At 34.8% G+C, this 27,761-nt stretch overlaps 3 protein-coding genes and 1 pseudogene across 3 annotated transcripts; 1 reads left to right on the top strand and 3 right to left on the bottom strand.

Moving 5' to 3' along the window:
• Nucleotides 1-45: 45 nt before the first annotated feature.
• On the bottom strand, nucleotides 46-1,948 carry LOC122297193 (NAC domain-containing protein 2-like). The gene is made up of 3 exons (XM_043107171.1): nucleotides 1,695-1,948; nucleotides 1,338-1,609; nucleotides 46-911 (listed from the first exon to the last, which is right to left on the bottom strand). The coding sequence occupies exons 1-3, from the start codon at nucleotides 1,852-1,854 to the stop codon at nucleotides 474-476; spliced, it is 870 nt and encodes a 289-aa protein (XP_042963105.1). The 5' UTR covers nucleotides 1,855-1,948; the 3' UTR covers nucleotides 46-473.
• A 6,130-nt stretch (nucleotides 1,949-8,078) lies between these two features.
• Nucleotides 8,079-10,301, bottom strand: LOC122297465 (E3 ubiquitin ligase BIG BROTHER-related). The gene has a single exon (XM_043107523.1). The coding sequence runs from the start codon at nucleotides 8,838-8,840 to the stop codon at nucleotides 8,211-8,213; it is 630 nt and encodes a 209-aa protein (XP_042963457.1). The 5' UTR covers nucleotides 8,841-10,301; the 3' UTR covers nucleotides 8,079-8,210.
• Nucleotides 10,302-10,445: 144 nt separating this feature from the next.
• On the bottom strand, nucleotides 10,446-13,848 carry LOC122297468 (proteasome subunit beta type-3-A-like). The gene is made up of 7 exons (XM_043107524.1): nucleotides 13,686-13,848; nucleotides 13,353-13,534; nucleotides 13,149-13,256; nucleotides 11,850-11,939; nucleotides 11,668-11,752; nucleotides 11,068-11,162; nucleotides 10,446-10,728 (listed from the first exon to the last, which is right to left on the bottom strand). Exons 1-7 carry the CDS (start codon nucleotides 13,689-13,691, stop codon nucleotides 10,680-10,682), a joined length of 615 nt encoding a protein of 204 aa, XP_042963458.1. The 5' UTR covers nucleotides 13,692-13,848; the 3' UTR covers nucleotides 10,446-10,679.
• Nucleotides 13,849-15,758: 1,910 nt separating this feature from the next.
• LOC122296588 lies at nucleotides 15,759-26,898 on the top strand (annotated as a pseudogene).
• Nucleotides 26,899-27,761: the final 863 nt, after the last annotated feature.

Here is a 27,761-nt window from a genome sequence, read left to right as displayed (position 1 = left end):
TAACCCATTAAAATATTTAATATCATCATCTAAACAAATAGCAGCTGACTAAGAAGGAAGAAATTCCACTACTGACTGTTTAAGAATTTAGAGAAGCCCAAAATGAGCATCCCAAAATCTATCATCATCATCATCATCATGATGTATACACACTAACACAGTATCTATACATGATGATATACACAGACATGCATGCATACCACCACTGTGTCCTAAATGTATGTATCGTTCCACCATGGACCATTACATCGACATCCCCCTTAAAAAACAAAAAAAAAAAATACACCTTGTCTTTGCCCCACCCTGGACCCCACAAATATTTTTTCTAATTCTTAATTTTTTTTCCTTAGCCCATTTTTTCCACAGCAGAGCACGGGAACAGTCATAGACTTTTTTGTCTCGAGTTACCGAGCGATGCATGCATCCATTGACAAATGTTTGACGTTTCGGCCACATTCGCACCGAACGTCTCATCAAAAAGGTTTCTGAAGGTACATGAATATATCCTGTAACGGCGACATCTGATTATTACTCTGGAATTGCGAACCGAATCCACCGTCGATGGGGGTATCCATGCAATTAAATGGGAACTCCAGGGCCTTTTCCCAGTACTTAGGCTCGCTTTGCACCTCGCACGCGAACTCCGGCGACACCACTTGTTCCGAGCAGCTCGAGTCCGTGTGCAGCCTAGGCACCGAATCCGACGTGTCGTAGTACATGTAATCATTCGCCTTCTCCGTCTGCACGGGAAGTATCTTCGATGCGGTCCCTCCGACGGTCAGATTCTCCGGCTTCTTGTCCTCCATTTCCTGGTCGTTCATCATCTTCTTCTTGTCGATAGCCGCCTGCTGTTGTTGTTTCTCGATACTGCCCTTCTTGTTGTATATGCGGCACAGAACCCAATCGTCCAGCTGTCAAAATCAGAACCATTACATCATCATCATCATCAAGAAGAAGTTATGATTAGAGGCCTATACCTCACTATACTCATACGATGTCAGATAGAGATAAGAGGTAATATTTTTCCAAAATTAGATAAGTAAATTTGATAAATTTTTTACTGTGACGGGCTTATGTCACGGTCATAAAAAGTTGCATCTTTGATTATAAGAAAAGGGTCCATCTCTACCGTCCATTTCAAGCATTTAATAGCCACCAAATCTGAACAGAACAGGCTCAGACAAGACCCAGCTGGCATTCAGAGTTTTGACGATGGCAATATGGTCATTTAAACTAGGGCCTGTCCATTTCTGAACTTATCATGCCTCGAAATGTCCGTTTTATCCCTATCGATTTATAAAGAACCGTGAATGTTGACTATGAAGGTTATGGTATACCCTTAAGCTGTTCTTCTTGCGTGCGGAGCGATCGACATCCAGCCGGTACTCGTGCATGATCCAATTCGTTTTCTCTCCTCTGGGGGCTTTGCCAGAGTAAAACACAAGAGCCTTCTTGATCCCGACTGCCTTCGGATGCCCTATCGGCTTATCGGCACCGGTCGCCTTCCAGTAGCCGGTCCCGGCCGCTCGGTTCGGCCTTGAACCGTTCGGGTACTTCCGGTCCCTAGGCGAAAAGAAGTACCACTCTTTCTCTCCATACAACGCCATACCTGTAGATTTCCACCAAGCACGAAAATAAATAAAACAAGCTAAAGAGTTTTATCACAAATAAAATAAAAATATATATATATATACCAGGAAGTTCCCAAGGATCGTATTTGTAGAGGTCGATTTCGGCGATAATCGGTACAGCAATTGGTTGCGAAGCGCATTTCCGGCACAGGTAGTGCATCACAAGCTCCTCGTCCGTCGGGTGGAACCTGAAGCCTGGCGGTAACTGTAACTCCGACGTCATTTTCGTCTTTTAAGAACGAATCCTTCTTCTTCGCTCCGCTGTGCTCTGTAACTGCGGGTTTAGACTTCGGCGGCGCTTGAAACTTAAACCGAAAGGGAGAGAAATGAATATATAGGGAGGTGGGGGGACACGTGTCGAGGACTGCCGGTGGGTTCTAGAAAACACGTGGGCGATAACCTTTTTTCTTTTAAATTTTTTTTTTCCTGCGCGCTATGTATGTGTGGGGATTAGCGTTTGGTGCTAACGCAGCCGGGACACGTGGCGGACGACGAAGCCAAGTGCGTGCGTGTCGATAACCCTTGGAGGTGATTTTGTCACTGCTTACGTATTGTATTTTGGACTGTTTCTAGAGTCGGTCGGAGCCAACTTGTCGTTGGGGCCCCCCGTGTGGGTTGTTTTCGTTTTCTCGGTGCTTGGGAGTCGACAGTTCCACGGTGGGATCATGATTACACGTCAGCCTGAGCTGCTCCCACGTGTATCGCACGAGCCAAGATCCTATGTGAATGAAGACAAAAAAAATAAATAATAATAAATAAATAAATGCTTTTTCAATACAATTAATTTCCTTTTCTTTTATAAATTTTAATATTTTTCTTTTTAAATATTTCTAGCTCTGTTTTATAATTTCTAGCTATTATTTGTGAACATGGCTGGTTTCTCAATTTTATTTTGTGAACATAGCTATTATTTTCAAATCCTTCACTCATTTTCACATATTTTGCAATATCTCTCTCTCTCACTCTCTCACTCTCTCACATCGACTTCCATCTTCTTCGTACCATGTTGATGTCATTGTTGCCACAACCACCATTTGTGAGTACATATTCTCTTTATCCCTCTTGAAAGTCGAAACCTTAATCTTCCAATTTTAATGTTGATTACAAGATCTACAAATTGAAGCTCACACGAGCTCTCTCAAACCCTTAGTCAAGTTCTATACTCATCACCTAATTTATTTGCACGTTATGTCAATGGAGACGATTTTGTTGAAATTATTTTATGAATGTGTGGAATTGAAGTTATGTCACCTTTAATCGTCTGTATAATAATATGTATATATATGTTTTGACATGTTTTGTATGTACTGTGATGACTTCTCATATAATTAAGATGTGTAACTCAGGACTTGCATGCACATGAATAATAATAAAGCTCGGTGGTGGACAGAGTACCATTCGACGTTCTGGTTAAATTTCTTTTTTAGGATATATTTTTCTTACATTAAAATTATGTGACTTTGATCATACTTTGATTAGATTTTGACTACCTCTCAGTCTGTTTTGATGGTGCCTACCTTTACTTCTTCTGTGTAAAATTCGTAATTCCTTCCATCACACACTTCTTAGCAACCGTTTTCTAGGAACTTGAAGAAGTGGCGCCTCCTCAGTTTGTCTCGGAGCAACTCACCAACTTTTTCCTAAGTGAGCAGCAATAACAGCTTCTCCCACACACTTCTTGGCGAGCAAATATTGGTAATGATTCAAGGCAGCTGACGGGCTAGTGTATGCCACACCTTACTACAACAGGCAGCATCTTATCGGCCTTGGGTTGGCTCGGACACGCCTCTCCCTTGGTGGGCCAAGCTTCCTAGGGCCGTAGTCTTGGTTTTAATAGTTCAATGGGCCTCCTTTAAGTTGTTGGTTCTCGAGCCCTTGGGCCAGGCCTTTTTCATCCTCTTTAAAATATATACAAAATTTCATACATTTTTTTTATTTAATTTTACATGTTCAAAATTTAGAAATTGGACCTTTTAAGAATTTAATGATACGATGATATATGTTTCAATTTTTTAAATAAAAATTGTGGATTCAAAACTCCATCTTTTTGTATAAAAAATGAAATAAAATTAGAGGTTGGACTTTCGATTACCAACCCTATCGTGTAATTGACTTTTACACGTCATTATTAAAAAAAATTAGGTAACCAAATAAACATGTAATTTGGCGTTGGACGTTGTGTCAGAGTGTGAACATCTTCATCTTGCATGCGTGGATAAGGATCAAAGGAAGGTACTAGGCAACCGCCAAAATAACACTCGTTGAGACTTTTGAAGAAAACCCACCTAATTTATATACATATTTATTTGTTTATGGTGGACTTGGGAATCTTGCCACAGTCAAATATTCTGAGTTTGCATGGCGGCCCAATCCCGTTGCGCCACGACGTGGTTCCCGTGGGATTTCTGAGAAACTTCCTGTTAGATACCAACCACGTCATCCATGACATATAATGTCCCAAGGCCTTAATCTTTGACACGCGTGCACAATGACTAGGTAAATTATCAAGACTCCAGCTTGCATGCTCTTGAATGACCATATAACTGAACTCTACGCTGACACGTGGCGTGATTTGACTCGCTCAAATAATATAGTTTTTTTTTTTTTTAGAAGGAAAATAAAATGGTATTAAACATATATACAACGTTTATTTAGGCATGCATGTGAAAATGGTTGCCCTATGACCAATATTAATGTTTTGAATATATATGGTCCGACCTTATCATAATTCTATGATTTGATTGGTCAATTCAATTTACAAATAATAAATAGGGTCAGTCTAAATTAGTGGACCCACATAATGTCTTAATTAGCTCCGATGATTTCTTGAGGGAATGGAAATCAAATCATGGTGTTTTTTTGGTCTTAGAAGAAGTCAATGAATGGACGGCTGAGATCAGCCGTGACATGTTTTATTTGAGAATTATGGTCAAAAGGTGATTATGATTCTATGGTCCTCATAAGAATGAGATGTTATAATGTTTAACCAATAAAATTAAAAGAAATTTTATTTATAGTCTAATTAATAAATAAGGATAAAAGAAAAAATAATATTTTAAAAAAGATATTATTATAATTATTTAAAAAAATTTAAATATAATTACATAGGCTTACATGAGTAGTCTATAAAAAAGGATTGTATGTAGACTAACTTTAAAATTAAATTGTTAAACACATGCACTCTTTATATGTTTAAGGGGTTCATAGATTAATATAATTAATTATTTTAAAAAAAATATAGCACCCGACATTTCATTGAAAAACCCTTATTCATAATAAAGGAATACCGTGATAATTAACAATCTCAAATAGCTCGAGAATTACAGAGAATTTAATGTAATTAGTCTTATTAAAAGGCACACATATTTTATTTAATTTTGAAGTTGATAGGATTAGTTATAACCATTTAAATGTCCTGCTGAGTTGTGGGGTATGTGATTTATGAACATGTTCAAGAAATGTGGATAGATCAAAACCCCACCCAATGATCAATAGCCTATTGGTGTAGCCGAAAGCTACAATTCGACATCAAATCTTGAAAAAAGATAGATTGGTCAGGGTGAAGATAAGAATTTTGTAAATAGTAATAAAATAGTTTAAGTTGAGTATTTTTTAGATTTTAAAAAAGGACAGAGAAAAAATTGAATAAAAATTATTATAAAGTTAAAATATTATTAGAATATAGTTTTATAATATTATTTTTGTTTAAAAATTTGAAAAAGTATAATTATTTTTTGTTTGAAAGTTTAGAAAAATTATAATGATTAGTTTAAAAAAGTTGTAATAATTAGTTTGAAAATTTTGTATTTAAATTATGTTTGAGAATGAGATAAAATGAGATGAGACGAGATAAAAATTTTAAGATGGGATGTATTTCCAAATAAGCCATAAGGATTTAAATAAGCTCACAAGTACTAATCACATTCAATTAATCTTTTGAAATTGGATGGATTCTTTTGAACAACTCCAAACTTATGAAAAGGGATCGAAACCATGCATGCATATATCCATATATGTCAATTCAATACTAGATATCTTTATTTTGGAATTTTTAATGGAAATTTTGTTTGGAAATTTCGTGATGCTTTCATATTTCTTCCCTTCATTTTCCTCAATATTTTTTTAGATTTTATCGGGTACTTGATAATGAAGTCATAGGAAATTAAGAAGAGTAGTATTACATACACATGTACATCAACACGTATGGTTATATAAATAAAATTGTAAATATAAATAGCATTTTCCAATTAAGAATATGCAGATCATTATTTTGGAGAAAAAAAAAAAAAACAGAAAGAATTCGTTTAAATATATATGCAATTACTTTATCATAATCATCATCATCATCATCTGGCCATTAAAATGTATATCAGGAGCCACTGGATCATTATATAAATAACTATATAATATTGTATTAAAAATTCACCAAGGTGGACTCTTTTTCTTTTTAATTGGGAGTATGAATCATGAAAATAGTAATCATGAAAAATTCCTGTCCAGAAAAGGGCCAGTGGGATTTGGCAAGGACTTTTATTCCAAAACAAAGAAACCTCATGTCCAAATGAACTGAACATTTCACTTTTCTTTGTTCTTTTTCTTTTGTCATTTTTGACTATATATATATATATAAATATCATCTGTGGGTGGAAGTAATTGAGGTGCTTTTAGCCGCCGATTTGTCCAATATTTTCTTTGTTGTCGACGCCATAATCCAAGATGGTCTCAAACATCAGTCCAAACTAGCTGATTATCAACGCGTTGATAATGGTGGGGACATCCATGTTTCATTTTCTGCGGTGAGAGGAGTTTTCCTTGGCCTTTTACTTAACCTAATAATTAATTATGTTCTTGGTTTTTTCCAAATGCGACAAAACCCATGTATCAGCATGCATGCATGCACTAAATACAAAGGCATCTTGATTCCCATCCACTACTACTCTAGCTAGATGCTTTGGTATATTTTAAGGTAATTGGGTGAGTTGAAAAAGTTGAAAACCATGTCCCACGTTTGTGAAAAGGCACACATGGGGCAGGCATATATATCCTAAAGGTGTCACACTAAGACCTCTCTCCCTCTATCTCTCTCTCTCTCTGAAAAATTAATGATAACATTTAGTAGATGGTTGATGATCTTTTGCTTTAACTAAAGATGATGAATGGCATGCATGCGTGTGCACAACATGTACATGCACTATCTTTTTGATATAATTAAACAAATAATTACAATACTTTACCTAAAAATCAATTATAATTAATGATCCATGTAACTCACAGTCAAAGAAGATATTGATTCTAGCTAGAAAGAAAAATACAATCCAAAGCCACTGATGTTTGGAGCTGGCTAGTTAGGGCAGGTGTATCCTAAAGGTGGCACAATGAATTTTTTGGATCTTTTATATATATATATATATATATATAATGTTTTGTTGTTTTGCTGTTTTTGTTCTTACATAGTTAACCTACAAATTCATGCGGTTCAGATACCTTTCAGTTTGGCAAAAGCAGCTATAGCAGTATCATGATTCCTGACCTTTTGATCAGTTTTTTTTATCACAGCTTTTGTACAGATCTCACCAATATATATATATATATATATATATATTTTTTTTTCTTTGAAACTGCTGCAATCAAGCATGCAGCAACTGATCACAGCCTGCAATAATGCTCAAACAAGCAGCTGGGTTTTCAGAGGAAAAGTAGTACAGTGCATGCATGCCTTCCCTTAATATTATTTATGTATCACATGATGATCGCAAAACAAAAGATCATGATGAAAGAGTGAAATAATATATATATAGGATCATGCAAATGGTTCTGGTGCTTTGTGTTTCTTTTCTTTTTCTTTTCTGATCTTTTTAATTTCTTTGTTATGAATATAATATATAGTTTCTAAACCTAATATATATAAGTTCAACACAGAAACATAATGATCAAGATCTCCTAGCTAGGGCAGGTCATGTATCCTAAAGGTGGCACAATCAATTTCTTTTTTCTTAAAATCTTTAATCCCCAAATTAAGGAAGAAATTTCTCAGCTCATCATGTGTGTATATATGTTTTGTCTAGCTGTGCTTATAACTTACAAGTTAATGTCCTTAAGATACTCCTTTCATTTCCTACTGGCAAAAAGTTAGCATATTGAGCACGACCTTGCCAAATTTTACATTCCCATTTTTGTATATAAATTAATTAATTAATTTTTTTCTTGTATTCTTTAAGGAATTTAAATGAAATTTGAATAAAATATTATTACAATATTACTTTTTAATATTATTATTGTTTTGAGATTTGAAAAATTTGAATTGTTTATTATATTTTGTGTGAAAATTTGAAAAAGTTATAATGATGAGATAAGATGAGATGAAACCATTTCTGTATTCAAACTACTCAAACTAGATTGGGGGAGATTGATGTTCATGCATGTAACAAAGATAACTGTGTTTGTGCATTTGAAGCCTGTATATATAGTTCTTTTTATTCCAACTAATCCATGCATTCAAATGCTATATAACAAATCTAAAACCATAACAATCTTTACATGAGTGCAAATACAATATTACAATTAAAGAACTAGGGAGAGCTAGGTTGTCTTAGCTATGTTGGGTGGTGAAACTTCTGTGCTGCATATTGGACAAATCTTCTTAACTTGAAGCCATTTGCTTATACACTCTGCATGATATGGATGTTCACAATGAAGAGCAACTAGGGTTTCACCTTCTTCATACTCAACCTGACAAACAACACACCGATCAATGCCGGTTTTGATCTCAATAGACTGATATTTGCAGGCACTTAAGCATGTAGGGATTTCCCTTGTCGATAATCCTCTCTTCTCTTCTCCTATAAACTCTCCTAGTGCTATCATATCCTCATAAGATAGTTCATCTAGGTCTAGACCATCATCTTCATCCATTTCTTCATCGCTGTTGCTATTTTCCTCCTCGAGGGGCTCAAGTTCAGCTCCAATATCTTGGCTGATCTCGGGGTATTCAATATCATCTTCATCATCATGATAACTATCAGAAAAAATATCACTTTCTTCTTCTTCTTCGTCCCCTTCACTCGTACTTTCGATGGTTGTGAGTGTTGCAAAGGCTCTCTCTTGTTCCTGCAAAGTGATTGCTAAAGCGAAATCCGAGTGAACTTGTTCAAGCGGGGTGAAGGGGATGATTCTCTCGGAACATTCTTTGGTCTCCTCCTCTTTCTCCATTGAAAGTACAGATCAATATCTTCTAGCAACGTGCAAAACGGATCCATTCATTTGGGGTTATATGAGGGGGATGAAAAGGCTCATGACCTAAAGTTAAGAGTTCCTTGGAAACAAGACAACTCCCATGGCAAGCAATGGGAAACCATCTCTTTTCAATTTCAACATTCCAGATTCCTACTTCAAATTCTGATGTTACCTTAAAAGCCTGAACGCAAATCCAAAAGATGGGGTTTTAGCTTTCTTTAGGAAGAGGGCAGCTTTCAAGCTGCAAAGAAATCGAACTTTATATATAACAACTTATTCCAAAATTCAAACTTAAACAAGATATGTTGGCGCTCCTTGCGTCACTTATGGGCAATCCCCAATCCACCAGTAGTCCAAGGGTGTTTAAGGATTGTGCATCAGCAAATAATCTGTTTGCATGAAGTTGTGAAGCAAATGAAAATTAAAGGGATTTTTATGTGAATCTGAATCCGCCATGGATGGAACTTGAAAAAAAATATCATCACATATGCCAAGAGATAGGAGATAACTATCTCCTTGAAATATACACAGATTAACGATGAATACCAGGGTGCAGCTTTGCATGAACAAACGAGGACTGTAGGCTTGTCATGTAGCTCACTCATTTTTCATGCGAGAGTTTGGACATTATTTTGAGTGAGATGGATGGAGTAGTTGAAGTCATTCAACGCAAAATAACTCAATATCCCAACTCAACATACTTTGTCTAAACTCATGTACCTTGAATTGTCATCATAGCAAATATTTTCTGCAACTGAAGAAAGTGTGCAGATAATGGATTCAGAAGGAGATAGAAGAAGAAAAATAGAACCCTGGCCTCAACCATAATTTCTCCCCTTATGCACAAAACTTGATGTCTTGGTCACCCTATATAATATTTGCCATGAATGGCCTAGCATGGTTCCCATGCTTTATGGGATTTTAATTTTTCTCTACCACCATGAATGTAGCACCTCTGTAAAACATGACATATATATAATACTTTCGAATTGAATCTCTATAGAATGAAGATCTTTTATCTCATGGCAGCCTGTGATCCTGTTTTCTTCACAAACTTCAATTATTGAGTTAGCCATTTTTTATTTTTTCGTCCAAATATTTCTCAATTTGAAAAAGTCACGGTAGGGGAATAAATAGTAATTTAAGAAAGCCATGACTAGACAGTTTGGCAAGACACTTGTGGCCTAATAGACTGTCCAGACTCCAAGCCCTCAAAGACTGTCCAATTGCAGGGCAGGGATGTCTTTGAGGCTCTTAAATTATAAACCCAAGGAATTATTGCATGTATTGGACTGACCTGACCTGACCTGAAACTCCAATTTATATATAACATGCAAAAGTGTTTATTAAGACGGACCTGCCACTCTCTCCCCGTAGGTTTATTTTTTTATTTCCTTTCCTATTTGGCAAGAAACATTAGAATGAGATCCATCAACTTTCAGAACCTGAAAACAAAACTAAAATCTCAAATGATGAAATTAGTAGAGAAGACTATACATATTAACCACACGAGCATTTTTACCATCAGATCTACTAGAGTACACCCTAGCTAGCAGCTTTAGTGAATCGGAAATGAAGACATTACAAAACTATCAGATATACCTCATAAAACAGAACCCGAGTGTAAAATAAATAAATCAAAGCACGTGCCTTAGAAAATTTCAACAGCTTTCTAACCAAAATATGAAACAAAACCACATTTGAATTCCAGACATTTCATCAGAACGTTACGGTTCTCTAACGCATCAATTACAAGTGTTAAAAGAATAGACCTCATCCGTAACTGCAGTCTATGTAAGCATGAAATAACGAAGGTTAATCCATTCTTCCCTTCAAGATCCTCTCCTTTACTTCAGTTGGTGTTCTGTTACAATGAGAACAAACGCGTCAAAATGTTCCAAACATGTCAAAATGGGAGAATACATTACCCTATATATATATATCTTATTAATGAGAGTTTTTTGAAAGTTCAGAACAAGAAATAGAAACTAAGCATAAAAATAGAAAGTAGAGGCACTGAACAAAGACAGAGTACTGTAACAAAACAGCACCACAATGGATGAACAAATAAGTTGGCAAAGAAAAAAAAAACGTTTTCCAAGATGGTGTAGAAAATGCTAAAGTTACCAACTAGACTATGACTGTTCAAAAGAAATTATTCCCAGGAAGCAAGTTTTAAGAAGGAAAGGTATAAGGGGCTTACACAACATAAACATGCCCGCCCCATCCACTCAAACAGTCTCGATCAACTGATGATAGCAGTGCTTGGGAGATGGTCTCAAACAATTCCTCTGCTTCCTGAGTAGACAAAGCGAAGATTCGTTAAACTGGAACTAGAATGACTTTTTTTTATAAGTAGAATAAAATTTTATTGAAAACAAGAGAACAGACATTGTCCAAGTACACAGGGAGTATACAAACTCAGACTAGAATGATAAACAAATAATAAGTGAAAATCACTTCATTCAGCAGTCAGAGAAGCAAGCACAATGATTTCTACCTGGAAAAACAAGTACTCATTCTGACCATGAAATCAGCCTAAAAACCGGATATGTGCATCTTAATTATCCACTCCTCTATGATATAATAAATCATGCTCATATAGCGTGCTCTCATCAAGGTAGAGTATTCCGGTTATTCTAATATTCTTATTTTGAACGTATAAAATATTATGGCGATGATAGGCATAAAAATCTCCATGAAGTAGCAACTCATACTCTAGACATGCGAGGCTTATCCATTTTTCAATTGAATTTAACTTCCTATCAAAATGGTAAGTCAAGAGTTCAATAGAGGAACAAACCATGTCAGGTTTGAACATCGCCTCACAAGCACCATAGAGAGATTCTGATGCAGTGCCAGTAACAACAAAATCTTTTGCTAGTTCCCTGCACATAATTGACAGGATAGAAAATTCAGAATTATACTTGAAACCCTTATATCAATCAAATGTATCTAAATTTTAGAAAAGAAAAATAAAATTACTTCGCTCCAATTGAATCCATAGTGCAAATGAATGGCTTGTCTTCATCTCCCAATCCAGCAATAACAGGCTGACAGAAGTATGGGCCAAACCTACAAAGCAAAAAGAGAAATCACATTGATATTTAGCTCATGTGTAGTTAAGTAATAGGTTCTTAGTTCTACAGCGGAAACAGTATGGGCGGGGTAGTTGGAGCCTGCACATGCACAATTGGCACATGTAAAATCATCTTTGACTGCCCTAAGATGTAAAGATTTTAGTGAGGTTCCATTCATCTCAGTAATTATCAATGACACGTAGGTATAGGTTTTTTCAGAGATAGAACTTTCACACAATATCCACACTGACTCTATAGGTTGCTGTACGTGTAAGATCCCAATCTTTCACCATTCTTATACTACAAAACTGAAATTTTTTAAACTGTAATACATTTTCATAACCATTCAAGAATCGTACAATTGATCTTTTTAAAGATAATTTTATTAACGAGCAAAAATGCACTACCCAAGTACAAAGTATACAGTAGATACACCTCGCTTGTATACTTAGATTTGAAACTGCTCCATCTTTATTCTTTTCATATTTGAAAATTTAAATCGAAAAAGGGAAGAATAAAAGAAAAAGAAAAAAAGGGAAAAAAAAGAGTAATCTGTATGGTGTGTAGCAGCAGGTTATAGATGCCGTGCATAAATCTTTATACAAGTCTTTGTTGCAGACATGAAATTTCATACCCCATTTATTTTCTTTTTTATAAGTAAAAGTAAAATTTTATTGATAGGAAAAGGCATAGCCCAAGTACACAGGCTGTATACACAGAATATGCCCAAGAACCACTAAGCACTAGTGAGGGAATGTCATACTCTTAAATTTTTTTTCATACCCCAAATTTACTTCTCAGAAAAATCTGATACCCCAAATTTAACAGTAAGGGTGAAGATAAATGGAATGTCATACTCTAAATTCTATACAATAAACGGGTTATATGGTGTCAGGAAGGAAAAACTAAATCGGGTCTTCCTGGTCCTCTCAAGGAAGATAAAGTACATGGCATCGATGAAAAAACCATTCTTACGACTTGAACGATTAGATGAATCTTAATTCCTAAAGGGAAGTAATTTTCAAATTTTTTCTTTTAATTTTTATAAGACAAGTCAGTTTCAAATTACTACTACATTGCGGGCCTGCGGCATGCCCACATGAAGAATTCACAATTCTAGAGAACTAATATAGCACCTAAAAATCCAATGGTAGTTCCAAAACAAAAATTTTCATTGTAATAATATTAAAAGCCCTAACTTCACCTTTTCTCATAAAGAAGAGCAGAGACCATGCTTGCAAAAGTTTCGGGCTTCATGACTCTCTCTTCACGAAGCTGATACAGCTTGTGCCGGAACACCAGTCGTTGATACCTATTCATCAAACCCACCCAAAATGATTGGATAGTCAATATAATTACCAACAAATTGAACCGGTGGATGGGGGAGGGGGATAAGTGAAGTCGCTACAGAGTCTGAGCGTCCGTGGCGAGTCCGGAGAGACCGAGGAATAAGCGATCATGAATTTTATAAATCCTTTGGAAATCGGTGGCGATGGTCTGCAGCTGAACTCCGAGCCTGCGGTCGCTGGCAATGGCGAAGCAGTTCTTTCCCACCATCGCAATCAGAGCAGATCCATTGTACTCAAATATCTGGGCCACGAAAACGAAAAGAAAGTAAGTCGCAGATGTAATACATACATGCACACAAATGAATATATACATATGCGCAACTGCAATTACACAGTGATTTGGGTTTCAGATTGGTACAAAGCGAGACCAACAGCGAGTGAGAGATACTTACAGACATGATTAGGGTTTTGAGATTGCAAAATGTGTGTGTACGCGAGAGAGCAAGATGAGCTTGGAGGAGGAGAAGGAGGAGGACTTGGCGAAGAAGAAGGCGATTGCTTGGGGTTTACTCCACTCAAAAAGCTCAGAGTTCACTCTGTTCTTCTTCGCGGAGAAATTCGCATGGGCCACAAATTTACCTGTTTAGGACGAAGCCCATGATACCAACTGATTGGGCTGAAATTCCAAATCAACGGCCCTAAATTCAAAATTACGAATCTTTCTAAAAAGTATTTCATTCTATAATCATATTAGTCAACATTTTTTTTTCTATTTTTTATTTTTTTAAGGAAAATTGATGACTTTGGAACACTTTTCCTAATTAAAATTTTAACAAAAAGAAAATCGTGTTGATAATGATCAAAGAAAAATTCTATTTTCAAACTGGTATGTAAAACACATTTAATAAAATGCTTACATGATATAATTTAATTTAAAAGATAAATTTAAATTTTAAATCTTACCATCTAAATAATATGGATGGTATGCTCCATCCACCGATATGAAAATAGAATAACTTATTATCACATATGATCGTCGTACAAAATATGATTTTCTAACATTTTTGAAATGTATGACCAAAAGTGTTATTTTCCTATCTAATAATTGTATATGCCCTCAGCAGGTGTATAGAATTCGGTCCAGCCAGACCGAATACTATACCAGTTAGTCTCGATCTCAAAAATTATGGATTGAAGAAATTCAATCTAGTTCTAGAGTTTATAAATTTTGAACTGGAGTAGACCAGGACCCTTATATATATATTTAAAATATTTTTAATAATTTAATATATTATTTTTATACACTAAATATATAAGTTAATGATGTAATTTTTATCTAATTTATTATCATTGACCATATAAAATATTAAATAATATATGCTATCAATTAATAATTAATCATAAATCATTTGATAATTTATGTCATTATATGTAAATAGTTAATATATCATACATTCATATATACTCTACTATCTACAATTACTTAAAGTAATTAAGTAATTTTGTTTAAATACTTAAATTGCAAGCAAGCATGAATAATCTATGTACAGTGAAAATATTTGATATTCATTAACCATATATAAAATATATGACATTATTAATAATTATGCATACTAATGAGTAAAGTCTAAGTTAGTGAATAGTAACTATCAACATCATAAATACTAAATATAATTATAGTTAATTTTTTTAATGAGTTAATTATATAATCTACATCAATAATTCACTTAATTTTAATTTTAGTAATTTATATAAATTTTTAATTAATTTATTTGACAAAAAAATAATAAAATAATTGGGCCCGACTGACCGAACCGGACTGGTATTAATACCTATCGGTTTGGTCCAATCAGGGAAAATGATGGACCGGAAATTTTGGTCCATCACCCCCTGGCCCGGACTGATTTATACCCGCTAATGCCCTTATACCAAATAAACTTTTTAGTAGTGCAGCATATACTTATAAAATTTTATATACAAAATTCATTTTATAGTTTTATTTTAAAATTCATAATATGTAACATGTCAATAGCTGACATGTTGAGAATTAAATATTTTATAAGTTCTTTTGTAAGTACAGTTAGCATTTCTCTAAATTTTTAGAGTTCCTAAAATATTTATCCAAATATAGCAAGGTTTAATGTAGGTTCCTTGTTAGAAAGAAAAGAAAATGCAGGAAAAAAAAATGGAAAGGCAATCTAGGATGATCCTTTTGGTTGGTTTTTCCTTCAATTTTGTTTGTCTGGCTTGCCATATTGATAAAGTTTTCCATAGTCATCAGTGTACGGACGTGCATCCACATCGAAACTCCCGACGTTTTGCCATGGAAAACTATGCCGACTTCAGTCATCTATTTTCTACTTCTTATATATATATATATATAAATATATGAGAGAGAGAGAGAGAGAGAGAGAGAGTATGCATATGAGTACTGGTAGAGAGAGAAGAATACTGAGAGGCAAGAGCTAGCTGTAAATGATTAAGCATTCATGTTGGTGAAGAGCAAAGATCAGAGATCAATGGACATGGAGTGGTTGTGCTGGTTCGCGTTTCTGTCGATGATTATCGGCACCTGCAGCCATGCAGGCAACGTGACATACGATGCAAGGTCTTTGATCATCGATGGCCACACAGGATCCTCTTCTCTGGTTCAATCCACTATCCTCGTAGCACTCCTGAGGTGTTATTTTGCTAGCTTGCTCTTTTATTTCTCTTTTTCTCTTCGTTTCTGTATGTTATTATTAGTAAATATATACAAGTAAGAACGGCACAAGGTATGGACTTCAAAGAAACATGATCAAAACATGAACTGCTCACATATATATATATATATATATATATATATATATTTTTGCATAGAATTGCTGATCTTCATGGAAACATGGATGCCCAATTACCAAAAGTTCCTAACAATTAAGTAACAAATCCAAACAACCCTTAATCTTGTTTTGTTGATGAGTCTTCTTCTGCATTATAATATGCGGCCATTTTTTTTTTCTTGGCCTGAGCAGTTGTAAGATGTGTTGAAATTATTCCAAACCACTCCAGAGTGGGCGGCTGGCCCAAGGAACTGGTTTGAATCTTATTGCGGCTCAATTCTATGATTGGGCTGCTTCTTGGAGTTGGATATAACTTTCTCGATCGTAAAGACTTCAATGAAATAGACAGTATCTATTTCAAATGAAATGAAGAGATCCATTCCAACAATATAACCAGAATCTATACGATGATCTAATTCAATGGCCTCTTCTATTTCTAATGCAGATGTGGCCATCTTTAATAGCCAAGGCCAAAGAAGGGGGGCTAGACGTCATTGACACCTACGTGTTTTGGAACCTTCATGAGCCCCAGCTTGGACAGGTCTCTCTCTCTCTCTCTCTCTCTCTCTCTCTCTCTCTCTCTCTCTCTCTCTCTCTCTCTCTCTCTAATGCCAATACATATGTGTGCTTGTTGATTATTTGTGTTGTTACAGTTTGATTTCAGGGGAAGGCTTGACATATTAAGGTTCATCAAGGAAGTCCAAGCACAGGTACTATATGTGTGCCTTAGGATTGGACCTTTCATTCAGGCTGAATGGAATTATGGGTAAAAATATATATATATATATATATATATCTATACTTTCCTTTTGATACTCTCACCAATGAGTACGTTCTAGATGCATGATTACCTTTAGCTAAGAGAATGTTGGTTTACCATATATGTGTGTGTGTGTGTGTGTGTGGTGGTCTGCATGGGTCTACCAATTTGGTTGCGTGATGTCCCTGTCATCGTTTTTCGATCTGATAATGAACCATTCAAGGTATTGGTTGATTATATTTACAGTTTTTAGAATTGTAGTATTAATTTAGTGATTAACGATTTATATAATAACACTTTATCATCATGAAATAAGTGAAATAGGTGATTAACTATTTATATAGTAACTCTTTTCCATAAGGCGAAGATGTGAAATCATCACTTGTTCAAAAAAGTTAACCTGATAGGAATAGATAGATTTAATTATTTGTATTATATTTTTAACACTCTTATCATGTGTGAGCCAAACTCATTTTCAATGTGTAAACTCAGGATTCGAACAAAAACCTCTACGTTAATACCAAGTAAATTTACCACTTGTCCCAAAATTTAAATAGATGAGAAGAGATAAATTTAATTATTTATATTTTATTCTTAACACACTATAACCTAAAGGCTTCATAACTGAAATAAGTGAAACCTTTCGGTTCAAGACTCAGCAACATACATCAGCTATCTTTTATAGTTTGCACCTTTTGGGGAATTCTATTTACTCCCCTGAAGATTTAAAAAAAAAAAAAAAGGAACAAGGCAAAAGCCCCATATTTATTATAACCTCACCAAGGCGGAGGGAAGCCATAAATACAAGCATTAACGCCTAATGTAGGGAAGACCCATTTATCAGTTCGACCAAGGCAACAAAACCGGCTCTCTCTAAACTCCTCACCCATAAAATCTGAAGAAAAAAGAGGGTTATAAACTTATACTATATATATATATATATATAAGTTTAGTGTGTGACACCACTTACTTATCCTCATTAAAAAAAAAGTTAAAATGTGCACCAGCGCCTTTGTGTAGGCCGCATCGGCTGTGTTTAGCGTGTTAATAAACAGGTTCGCAAACAGATTATTCCAATATAATACGCATGGTGTGCACATTTAGCACTGCTACTCATTTTGTGAATGGTTTGCAGTATCACATGGCGAATTTTGTAACCAAGATAGTAAACATGCTGAAACTGGAAAGCTTATATGCTTCTCAAGCAATTATTCTCTCACAGGTAAACATATTTAATAGCCAAAACTGCATATCTCATATTAATATATATATATATATATATATATATATAATATCTTCTGTGTTCTCATGACTTGGAAGTTGTTTGTGTGTAGATTGAAAATGAGTACGGAAGGATAGAAGGAACTTTTCATGAGGAAGGTCGGCGTTATGTTCGTTGGGCTGCAAACATGGCTGTGGATCATAATCTCTCAAAGATGATCTTAATGGAGTCCTATAAAAGCTCCTAATATGTCATGTTGGATTCAAAGTTGCAGTGTTTATGTTAATTAGAATGTAACTGCAAATAGAAATGTAGATGAATCCAACACCATAATGTGTCTCCTGACATTATAATTCTATTCTAGTATCATGGAGGAACCAATTTTGGAAGAACGGCTGCTGCATATATGCTGACGAGTTATTATGATCAAGCCCCCCTGGATGAGTATGGTATATCTGATATTTGCTTTTCGCTGTACTGAAAAAATAAATAGTTTCAAATTAAGATTTTAACTTGCTGAGTTGACAAGTTCAGGTTTTATCAGCCAACCAAAGTGGGGTCATCTCAAGGAATTACATGCTGCAATAAAGTTGTGCTTAAAGCCTCTACTTTCTGGAGGAAATTCTACTTTCCCTTTGGGCCAACTACAAGAAGTGAGGACATCATAAATTGTATTTCTTCTTGTTAACCATATTTTTTAGTAGCATGAACTGGATCTGTAAAGAATGATTTGTTGCAGGCCTACGTTTTTAAGGGAAAATCAGAAGAATGTGCTGCCCTTCTTGTAAACACTGACAAGAGAAGCAATGCTACAGTTATTTTTGAGAATTCTTCATATGAATTGCCACCAGTTTCAATTAGCATCCTACCAGACTGCAAAATCGAAGCCTTCAACACTGCAAAGGTTCCTATAACATCTAGGCTACTTCTTACTCCTATTTGATTCATTTCTGTGGAGACTACTGGATTTCAATTTGTTGAATCTGTTTTCTGGTGGAACATTTTCTATTACCTCTCTGCACTTGTGATCTGCAAAAGGTATAGAAAATTAGGAGAGTATCGATTCTTTCATAATTCATGCATTCAAAGAAATCACGTTTCAATTTGCTTCTCGAACAGATAAGCACAGAATATGGGACAAGATCAATAAAATCAGGCCGGAAGTTTGATTCACCTGATGTATGGGAAGAATATAAGGAAGCCATCCCCAACTTTGATGACACTTCATTGAGAACAAACAAGTTACTGGAGCAGATGAGTACAACTAAAGATACATCTGATTATCTTTGGTATACTTTCAGATAATTAACAGAAGAAGTACTAGTTTAAATTAAGTGGACCTGAAAGTTGATTGGACCTAAACAACATCTTCATTTACTATCTCTTCACTTTTCTTTACTCTTGAAATATTCGACTATATATATTTGGTCTCTGCGTATATGTAGGTTTCAGCATGATTCTAGTTACAATGGAGCTGTGCTCAATGTGAACTCCCTTGGACATGTTTTGCATGGTTTCATAAATGGAAACTTTGTAGGTATATATATAAGCTCTTTAATCCCCTTCATATATTTTATGATGGTTAAAAAAAGGATCAGAAGTTGTTTGTGAATAGGATGACTAAAACTAATGTGCATCGTGTAAAATCGGCTGCCATTTTGCTGGCTTTGGTGATAGTTCTTGCATGATTATTTCTGTCTGACCTCTCTGAATGTCATACTTGCAACACAAATTTTTGTATACAACCAGTCAGAGAAAAACATGTTTTTCCAACATCAATGATTCTGTAACTAACATTCTGATCACTGCTCGTTCCTCTTATCCTTCTATTAGTTTTTGCTTGCTTTGCTTGATCTCTTCATTAGTGTTGACTTTACTCTGTCTTCAATTAGGATCTGAGCATGGAAAACATGACAATAAAAATTTTTCCCTAAAGAAAAATGTTTCTTTAAATAATGGGACAAACAATGTCTCTTTGCTCAGCGTAATGGTTGGATTACCGGTTAGTTTCAATCTTCCATCTTTCTTTTTTCTTCTTGTATTTTGATGCACTAATACCAGAAGTCATAACTTCCACTCTCTCTTTCCCACTCTAAGCCCAAGAACTCTAGGGGATCCAAATCCTTTTAATCCCTCACTTCTGTAAGAGAGGGACAGAAAATATTATAAATATAGCTATATATATCTTACCTCACATATCCCATTAGACTTTTCGTAAACCTCTAAAATATCCTTAGAGAACGAAGCATATATGTTCAACATGTAACAGTAATCTGTTTATAGAATGAATTAGCTTCTTTACTTCACAAAATTGAAGCCAGCCATGCCTTTATGATTTTGTCTTTACCAGCTTATATTATGCAGCATTTATCGTATCATGCTTTCAAATTTTAAAAAAACAAACACTATGAATTCACTTATATCTGTGTCATGAAGGATTCCGGAGCACATCTTAAGAGTAGGGTTACTGGATTACGTAGAGTGAGCATTCAAGACAAAGAAGATTTCAAGGACTTCACCAACTATTCATGGGGATATCAGGTTAGCGTCTTATGCCTACCAACTTCTTATTTCAATCTGTAAAGCTTTGGGAAATCACAATTCTTGAACTCTTTCTAGTACTTGTAGTCAGAAAATTTCTTCCCAGAAAGTTCTAAATGGATTGTTTAAGAGCTTCTGTAAAAGTATATTTGATTTAACTGATTCATCTAATCCATGGGGATATCTTCCAACTTAATCAGCTATAGCTATACTATTAGGTTATTTCAATGTAATTCGATGATTAAGTGTCCTAATGTTTCAAGATTCAACTGGCACAACAAAATGTATGTTCTGCAAGATTTTTCTATGCTTCTCCCTGATTATTTACTCATGCTATCATGTTTTTCTTCTTTCTTGGTTCTTTGTTTTTGTTTTTGTTGTTATTACTATTTTTTTTGTTTCATACCCATTTATTGGTCTACCTTTCCTTCACATAGTTCTTCACCCATCCTATGTAGCAATGCATAATCCTTGTTAAATAACTGCTGAAAATAGCCATTTATATCCATTTGAGCTTTCATATTGCCATGCTTCCACAAACTATAGAATTAATGGGATTACGAATCTATAATCATAGTTAGACTAATTCTATGCAATAACTTCATGAAGGTTGGCTTGTTGGGAGAGAAATTACAAATTTACAAGGAACCTGGTGCACGTACTGTTCAATGGAGTAGGTTTGGAAACTCTATTCATCAACCACTTACATGGTATAAGGTATAAACTAAACTTTGCCATTGCATTGTCACATATGCTGACTCTTACCAAGCTTGCTGCATTCTTAATCTCCACCAAGTTCCTTGCAATAATACATCATGGATTGGCAGCAGACTCTATTTGATGCACCTGCAGGAAAAGGCCCTGTTGCTTTAAATCTTGGTTCCATGGGAAAGGGAGAAGCTTGGGTTAATGGACAAAGTATTGGGCGATATTGGGTCTCATTTCTTACCTCTAAAGAGAGTCCTTCACAAACATGGTATGCACATAAGATTTACATATATTTGTCCCTTCTGTGTGAACGCTTCTTATCTATGGAAGTAAAGTATTTAGTGATCCTATAAATCAAACGTTTTCGCTGAGTAATAAAGAACTGTGCTTTGTTTTTGGAGATTAGCCAGGAGAAATGTTAAGTTTGTCTGTGGGTTTCAAGCTTAAAAGGGATTATCTTGGCCCTGTAATTACTTAGCACAAAAATTTCTTTAAAAAGAGTTATGCTATAACCATTATATTAATTTTTTTGCCTTTTTAGGTACAATGTACCTCGGAGCTTCCTCAAGCCTACAGGAAATCTATTAGTTCTGTTTGAAGAAGAAGAAAAGAGAAACCCACTTGATGTTTCAATAGACATTGTTTCAATAGTTAAAGTATGTGGAAATGTGGCTACTTCACATCCACCCAGTGGCGGAGCTAGGAATTTACTCTTGGGGGGGCCAAACAAAATTAAAACAATATATATATAACATATTTTTTGTTATATTTTTATATAATTTTTTTTACGATATATAATAATCTGATATGAAGATTTACAATAAAAATAAAATACATTTAATACAATTTATATATTAAAAAAGTATTTAATATGTCAAGAACAATATATCATTGAAATAATATGAAGACATTCATACAAATATATTAAACAAAAAAAAAATACATAGTGTCTAAAATTGTAACTTGCGTTCTTTTAAACAAACAAAATCATCAAGTATTGAATCTAAATCAAAATTCTTAGCTATTTCTCTTTCAATATAGACAACTAAATTATTTGCTAAGAATTCATCTTCAATCTTGTTGCGAAGCCTTGTTTTAACAATCTTCATAGCTGAAAATGCCCGTTCACTGGTTGCTGTAGACACTGGAAGAGTTAAAATTAGACGAATCAATCTATCAATAAGATAGTATATTTTTGATTTCTTTGTCTCTACCAATTTTCGACATAAATTTGCAATAGATCTCAAATCTTGAAACTTTGGATTGCTAAGCACACATCAACTTCAAAATGCTTCAATTGAAACCTTAAATTGATTTTCTCATTCTCAGAAAAATCAAGAGGATAATATTCTTCTGCAAGACAACATATATCATCAATATTAAAGGATTTATACCCATCCTTTGGATCTAAAGCTGAGTTGAGGGTTAAAAGTTTTGTCGTTCCTTCACCAAACCTATTGTCAAGCTATTGCATTTGAAAATCTATAACAGCATTAAATATTTCAAAATGATAATGATGCTCTATCGTAATGTGATCTCGTTGGTGACGACCACGACCTTGTATATAACGAGAGCTTAATTCTGGGATATCAATATCAAATTTCTTGGAAAAAGAGACAACATTCTCAAGCAGATTTTCCCAACCTTCATTTCTCAATTTTTGAATGAGTCCTTTTGTAGTAGAAACCATATTCATGGCATTCAAAATATCTTGAGATTTTTGCTGCAAAACTTGACATAGAACATCAGTAATACCCATGATTTCCTTCATTAAATGTAAAATAAATATGAATTGGAATGAAGTAATCATTTTATAAGCAGCATTTGCATCCCCACGTTGAGAGTAAGTGGATCCTTCTTTTATTATGGTTTCAAGCACCGAGCAAGTAGCTTCAAACATTCGCAATAAACTGCAAATAGAATAAAAATGAGAACCCCAACGAGAATCACCGGCTCGTTTGATAGTGCCAATTTGATTAGCTCCTTTTCCACTTTCAAGTTCATCAATGACTATCATATGTGCAATATGTGTTGCCTGAGCAGCTTGCAATTCATCATGGCATTTACATGAAGCACCCACCACATTGATAATAAAGTTTAAATTTGAAAAAAACTCATGAACAGAAACCACCTCTCTAGATGCAGCAACTAATGCTAACTGTAATCGATGAGCAAAACAATGAACATAGTATGCATATGGGCAATCTTTAAGAAATAATGCTTGCAATCCGTTCCATTCACCACACATATTACTAGCACCATCATATCCTTGCCCACGAATATTCTGAATATCAAGACAATGACGAGAAAGAACTGCAGATATTTCATTCTTTAGAGTCAATGCCGATGTATCTTTAACATGTACAAGATCAAAAAATCGTTCTTGTATAAAACCATCAACATCAACAAATCTCAAGATTATAGCCATTTGCTCCCTCTTAGACTCATCTCGTGCCTCATCAACAATAATGCAAAATCGAGAATCCCCAACATCTTCACGAATTTTATTTCTTACTTTCTTTGCAAGAACTTCCAAAATCTCTTTTTGAATTTGGGGTGAAGTATACTTTGAAGATTTAGGAGCATTTTCCAAAACAAGTTTTCCAACCTTATCATTATAGGAAGCCAAGAGTTTAAGCATCTCCAAGAAATTACCTCGATTTTTTGAATCAAGAGTCTCATCATGACCTCTAAAGGCACATCCTTGAAATGCAAGCCATCGAACAACATCAATAGATGTTTTTACACGGAGTCGATTATTCAGAATTTGTTCAGAGCTTTGTGCATTCATTACCTTATCAATATGCTGTGATTGTTTTAATAAATCCTCACAAGATTTCACAGCCTTATTATGACAAGAGCAAGGATCCTCCCCAATATGATTCAAAAAGGCACAATGTTTTCCATTATTAATCTTCTTCCAATTTCTAAATCCCATGACAGTAAATACATCCCATCTAGAACGTTGAGATGTTTTCATTGTAAAAAGATAACAAGGTAAACAATATGCAGCATCCTTTGATGGAGAATACTCTAACCAAGATCCAAATTATACAAACCATGAAACTTGAAAGCGACGAGGATGTTTTTCTGAACCAGAAAATGGATATTTTGAGAGACGTATTTGATATGGGCCCATTTTTAAATAAGCTCTTCTTATTTCATCACGTTGATTAACTGGATAATCCCATATATGAGGACGTAATCCCGGATCTCGTTGTAGAGAAGATATATCAATCTCTTTAGAATTAAGTGTTGACGATGTCAAATAAATTCTTTCAGATTCCAAAATTGGAGAGTTAAGATCAGGGTTTTCTTCAGGTTCAATCCTCGGAAGTTTAGAAGAATTTTCTGGAAGATCAACTTCTTTTCTTTTGAAGAATGAGTGATAGTTTTTAATTTAGACATCATTCATGAACCTAAATTTAAAATCAAATTGAAACATATAAAATAAAGTTAGAAACTTTGATAAAATAAAATCAAACAATTTAAAATTGAAAATCAAACAATTTATTAATACACATAATACTATAAAAAAAAACAACTTAAATAAGTACACACAACCATACACAATTAATATATGTAATATATATATATATATATAATATGATTAATACCAATATAAAATTTTTATAAAAAAAAGACATACCTGAGAGACTGTGCGACGAGAACTGGCAGTCTGGAATGGGCTATCAAATACGTCTACTAATCTATTAAAAAATAAAATGTTAGTTTACTATATAAAAAAATTATTAATCTACTAAATAAATAAAAGTATTAATCTATAAAAATATTAATCTATTAAATAAATAATATTAATATATTATGAAATTTTTTATAAACTGAGTAACCAGATATTAGAAAAATAAGTAAATTAAAAAAATCAAAAAATCGTGTGGAGACAAACAAAGTTACAAAGGACATCTTCCATTTGACTATTTGAGTATTTGACTATTTGACAAACAAAGTTACTCTCAAGATTCTCATCATTTATCATTATTTGTTAATCTAAGATGACATCTGGAAGCTTCAAGCGAAATCAAGCCAGCCTTCAAAAGCAAAAAGTGAAAAAGGTCTAACCTTTTTGGTTTTTAGCGTGAATGAAATAAAGAGTGGGGTTTGTGGTCCGTGGAGAGTCTGGAGAGTCGGAGACGCCGAGACCGAGAGTGAGAGCGACTGAGAGTCTGAGAGAGAGGACGCCGAGAGCTAGAGCGACTGGAAATGGTTTGTCGACAGTCGCCGGGTTACCGGTTGCACCTCAGTGCCTCATAGTCGAGCAGCAGAACATCCAACAGGTAAAATCTTCTGCTTCCTGCCTTCCTTTTTTTTCGTTTTGATGTTGAAAAGTAGAGAAAATAAAATGTAAAGGATGAAATGAGTTTTGATGTTGGAAAGTAGAGAAAACAAAAGTGAAGGATGAGATGTGAAAATACGGTATTGTGCCGTGTGAGAATAAAATATAGTCTGTAAGATGTTTGACAGATTGCCATAATCGATTGAAATGCTTTTGATAATGTAAAGGGATTAGAAATGTTACCAGATATAGTTATAATTTTTTTTTTAATTTTATTTATAATAAAAATATGTATTTTATTTTATATAAGATGTGTTTTATTTATTTTATTTTTATATTAGATTAAATTTTATAGAGGGGGCCAACACATAATAAACTCATATTATTTTATTAAATTAAAAAAATTAACATATAAATTATTTTTTTTTCAAATTTCTGGGGGGGCCATGGCCCCCCTGCCCCAACGTGGCTCCGCCACTGCATCCACCCCCAGTGATTTCATGGGTGGGAGTGGGACAAAGCAAAACTATAACAAAACATGACAGAAGGCCAGAACTACAGCTTCGCTGTCCTCCAGAAAGCAGCATTTCCAGGATCTTATTTGCAACTTTTGGAACCCCTTCTGGTGACTGAAAGCTACACAATAGGAAGTTGTCACTCTTCTAATTCTAGTGCTGTTGTAGAAAAGGTAAGCATCTCCTTTTTGATTGATATTTGTTCTTGATTGGATTTAGAAGACAGAAATTTAAGCAATAGCAATATGATTTTGTTCATGCACTTGAAATCTCAGTTGTTATGATGCTGTGTTTTTCTCAGGCCTGTATTGGGAGACGGACATGTACCATACCCGTGTTGGGAGCTGTTATGACACAGAGACGATTCTAAATAAAGGAGGGACGAAATTTAACGTGGTTCGGCAATTGCCTACGTCCACAGCTGCTGTAATTTCACTATAAAAATAATTTTTACAGAAATCTCTCTCTCACCCACTTTGATGCACTTCTCTGATGCACTCTACCTGCACACACGCAGCATTCTCTATTTTCTCTCTGCTGCACGCTCTGTCTGCACCCTTAAGCTCTCCTATTTATAGGAGAGCAGATCACTACGTTGCAACAATTTGCTGCATGATGCTTGGGGAGGTGCCTAACAATACAAAAGCATCGAACGGTGCCTAATGAGCCAAAGAAGCAAACGGTGCATGGCTCACTGTTTACTATTTTGTCTCCATCTGCAACAACCCATGTCAAGCACAACTTTTGGTGATGATCCTTGTCCAGGCGTCCATAAAGCTCTCCTGGTTGATGCAGAATGTGCATGAAAATTAACTGTTTTTGAACCATTTTTTTTCTTGGGTCTAGGATGGATAAGAATTTATGTAACTTGTACTAATATTTGAATCAGCTTTTGTTTTACCCACACCACTCTAACCACATGTGGCCTCCACTCTAACAACCACATATGCCTCACCTATGTTTTCTCAATGCCCAATCTATCTACTCCGATGACCGCCATGTGTCGATAGAATCATGTAGGCCTTTATGGAGTAGTCTCAAGCCCGATCCTGCCCTATATATACCATCCGTTACTATGTTTTGCCTAAAACCAGGAGTTCTCATGTTGTTATGGCGAAGGATGAGATAATAGAATTCTCTAGCAATATTCCCACAACAACCTATAACAACATGCCCATTCATGTTGTGGTCGTCTCTCAATTGTAGCATCAATCATAAATTATAACTATAAGGGGGTAAAATATATTAGATCCGAAATGGTTCTCAATGCCCAACTTATCAAAGGGTTATTACAAGAAGACAAAAGAAGAGAGGGACAAAAGGGATAAAGAAGGAACAAGGGAAAACAAGGTGTCAGGATGTCAGGAAGAAAATAGAGGAGGGGACATAAAAGATAGGTAAGGTGACTTAAAGTAGATGAGGCAGGAGATAAAAAGTACGAGTACATACGACTTTAAGGACTTTTGGCTAGACTTCTCCAAAAAGGCTTCTTCAACTTTACAATTGAGGTTCCAGCAATGCGATCTCTGCCAGAAGATGGACTTTTAGGATTTATTGTACAGTGAAGATGAGAGACTATGAGATATTGTAAAAAATAAATTCTCCTCTCCCAAAACCTCAATGGACATAAGCCTAGTACTGAACCACGTAAATTTACGTGTCTCTTTCT

This window comes from Carya illinoinensis, chromosome 15 (genome assembly GCF_018687715.1).
Source record: "Carya illinoinensis cultivar Pawnee chromosome 15, C.illinoinensisPawnee_v1, whole genome shotgun sequence".
Lineage (NCBI taxonomy): Eukaryota > Viridiplantae > Streptophyta > Magnoliopsida > Fagales > Juglandaceae > Carya > Carya illinoinensis.
The sequence above is the reverse complement of the archived record's forward strand: the minus strand, read 5'-3'. Positions and strand labels throughout refer to the sequence as shown.

Coding starts and splice junctions, on each gene's coding strand:
- LOC122297193 (XM_043107171.1), bottom strand. CDS start 1,854: ATGACGTCGGAGTTACAGTTACCGCCAGGCTTCAGGTTCCACCCGACG. Junction 1,610..1,694: donor CGATCCTTGGGAACTTCCTG/GTATATATATAT, acceptor GGAAATCTACAG/GTATGGCGTTGTATGGAGAG. Junction 912..1,337: donor GCAAGAAGAACAGCTTAAGG/GTATACCATAAC, acceptor TGATTTTGACAG/CTGGACGATTGGGTTCTGTG.
- LOC122297465 (XM_043107523.1), bottom strand. CDS start 8,840: ATGGAGAAAGAGGAGGAGACCAAAGAATGTTCCGAGAGAATCATCCCC.
- LOC122297468 (XM_043107524.1), bottom strand. Junction 11,753..11,849: donor ATGGATTCAATTGGAGCGAA/GTAATTTTATTT, acceptor AATTATGTGCAG/GGAACTAGCAAAAGATTTTG. Junction 11,163..11,667: donor CGATGTTCAAACCTGACATG/GTTTGTTCCTCT, acceptor TTGTCTACTCAG/GAAGCAGAGGAATTGTTTGA.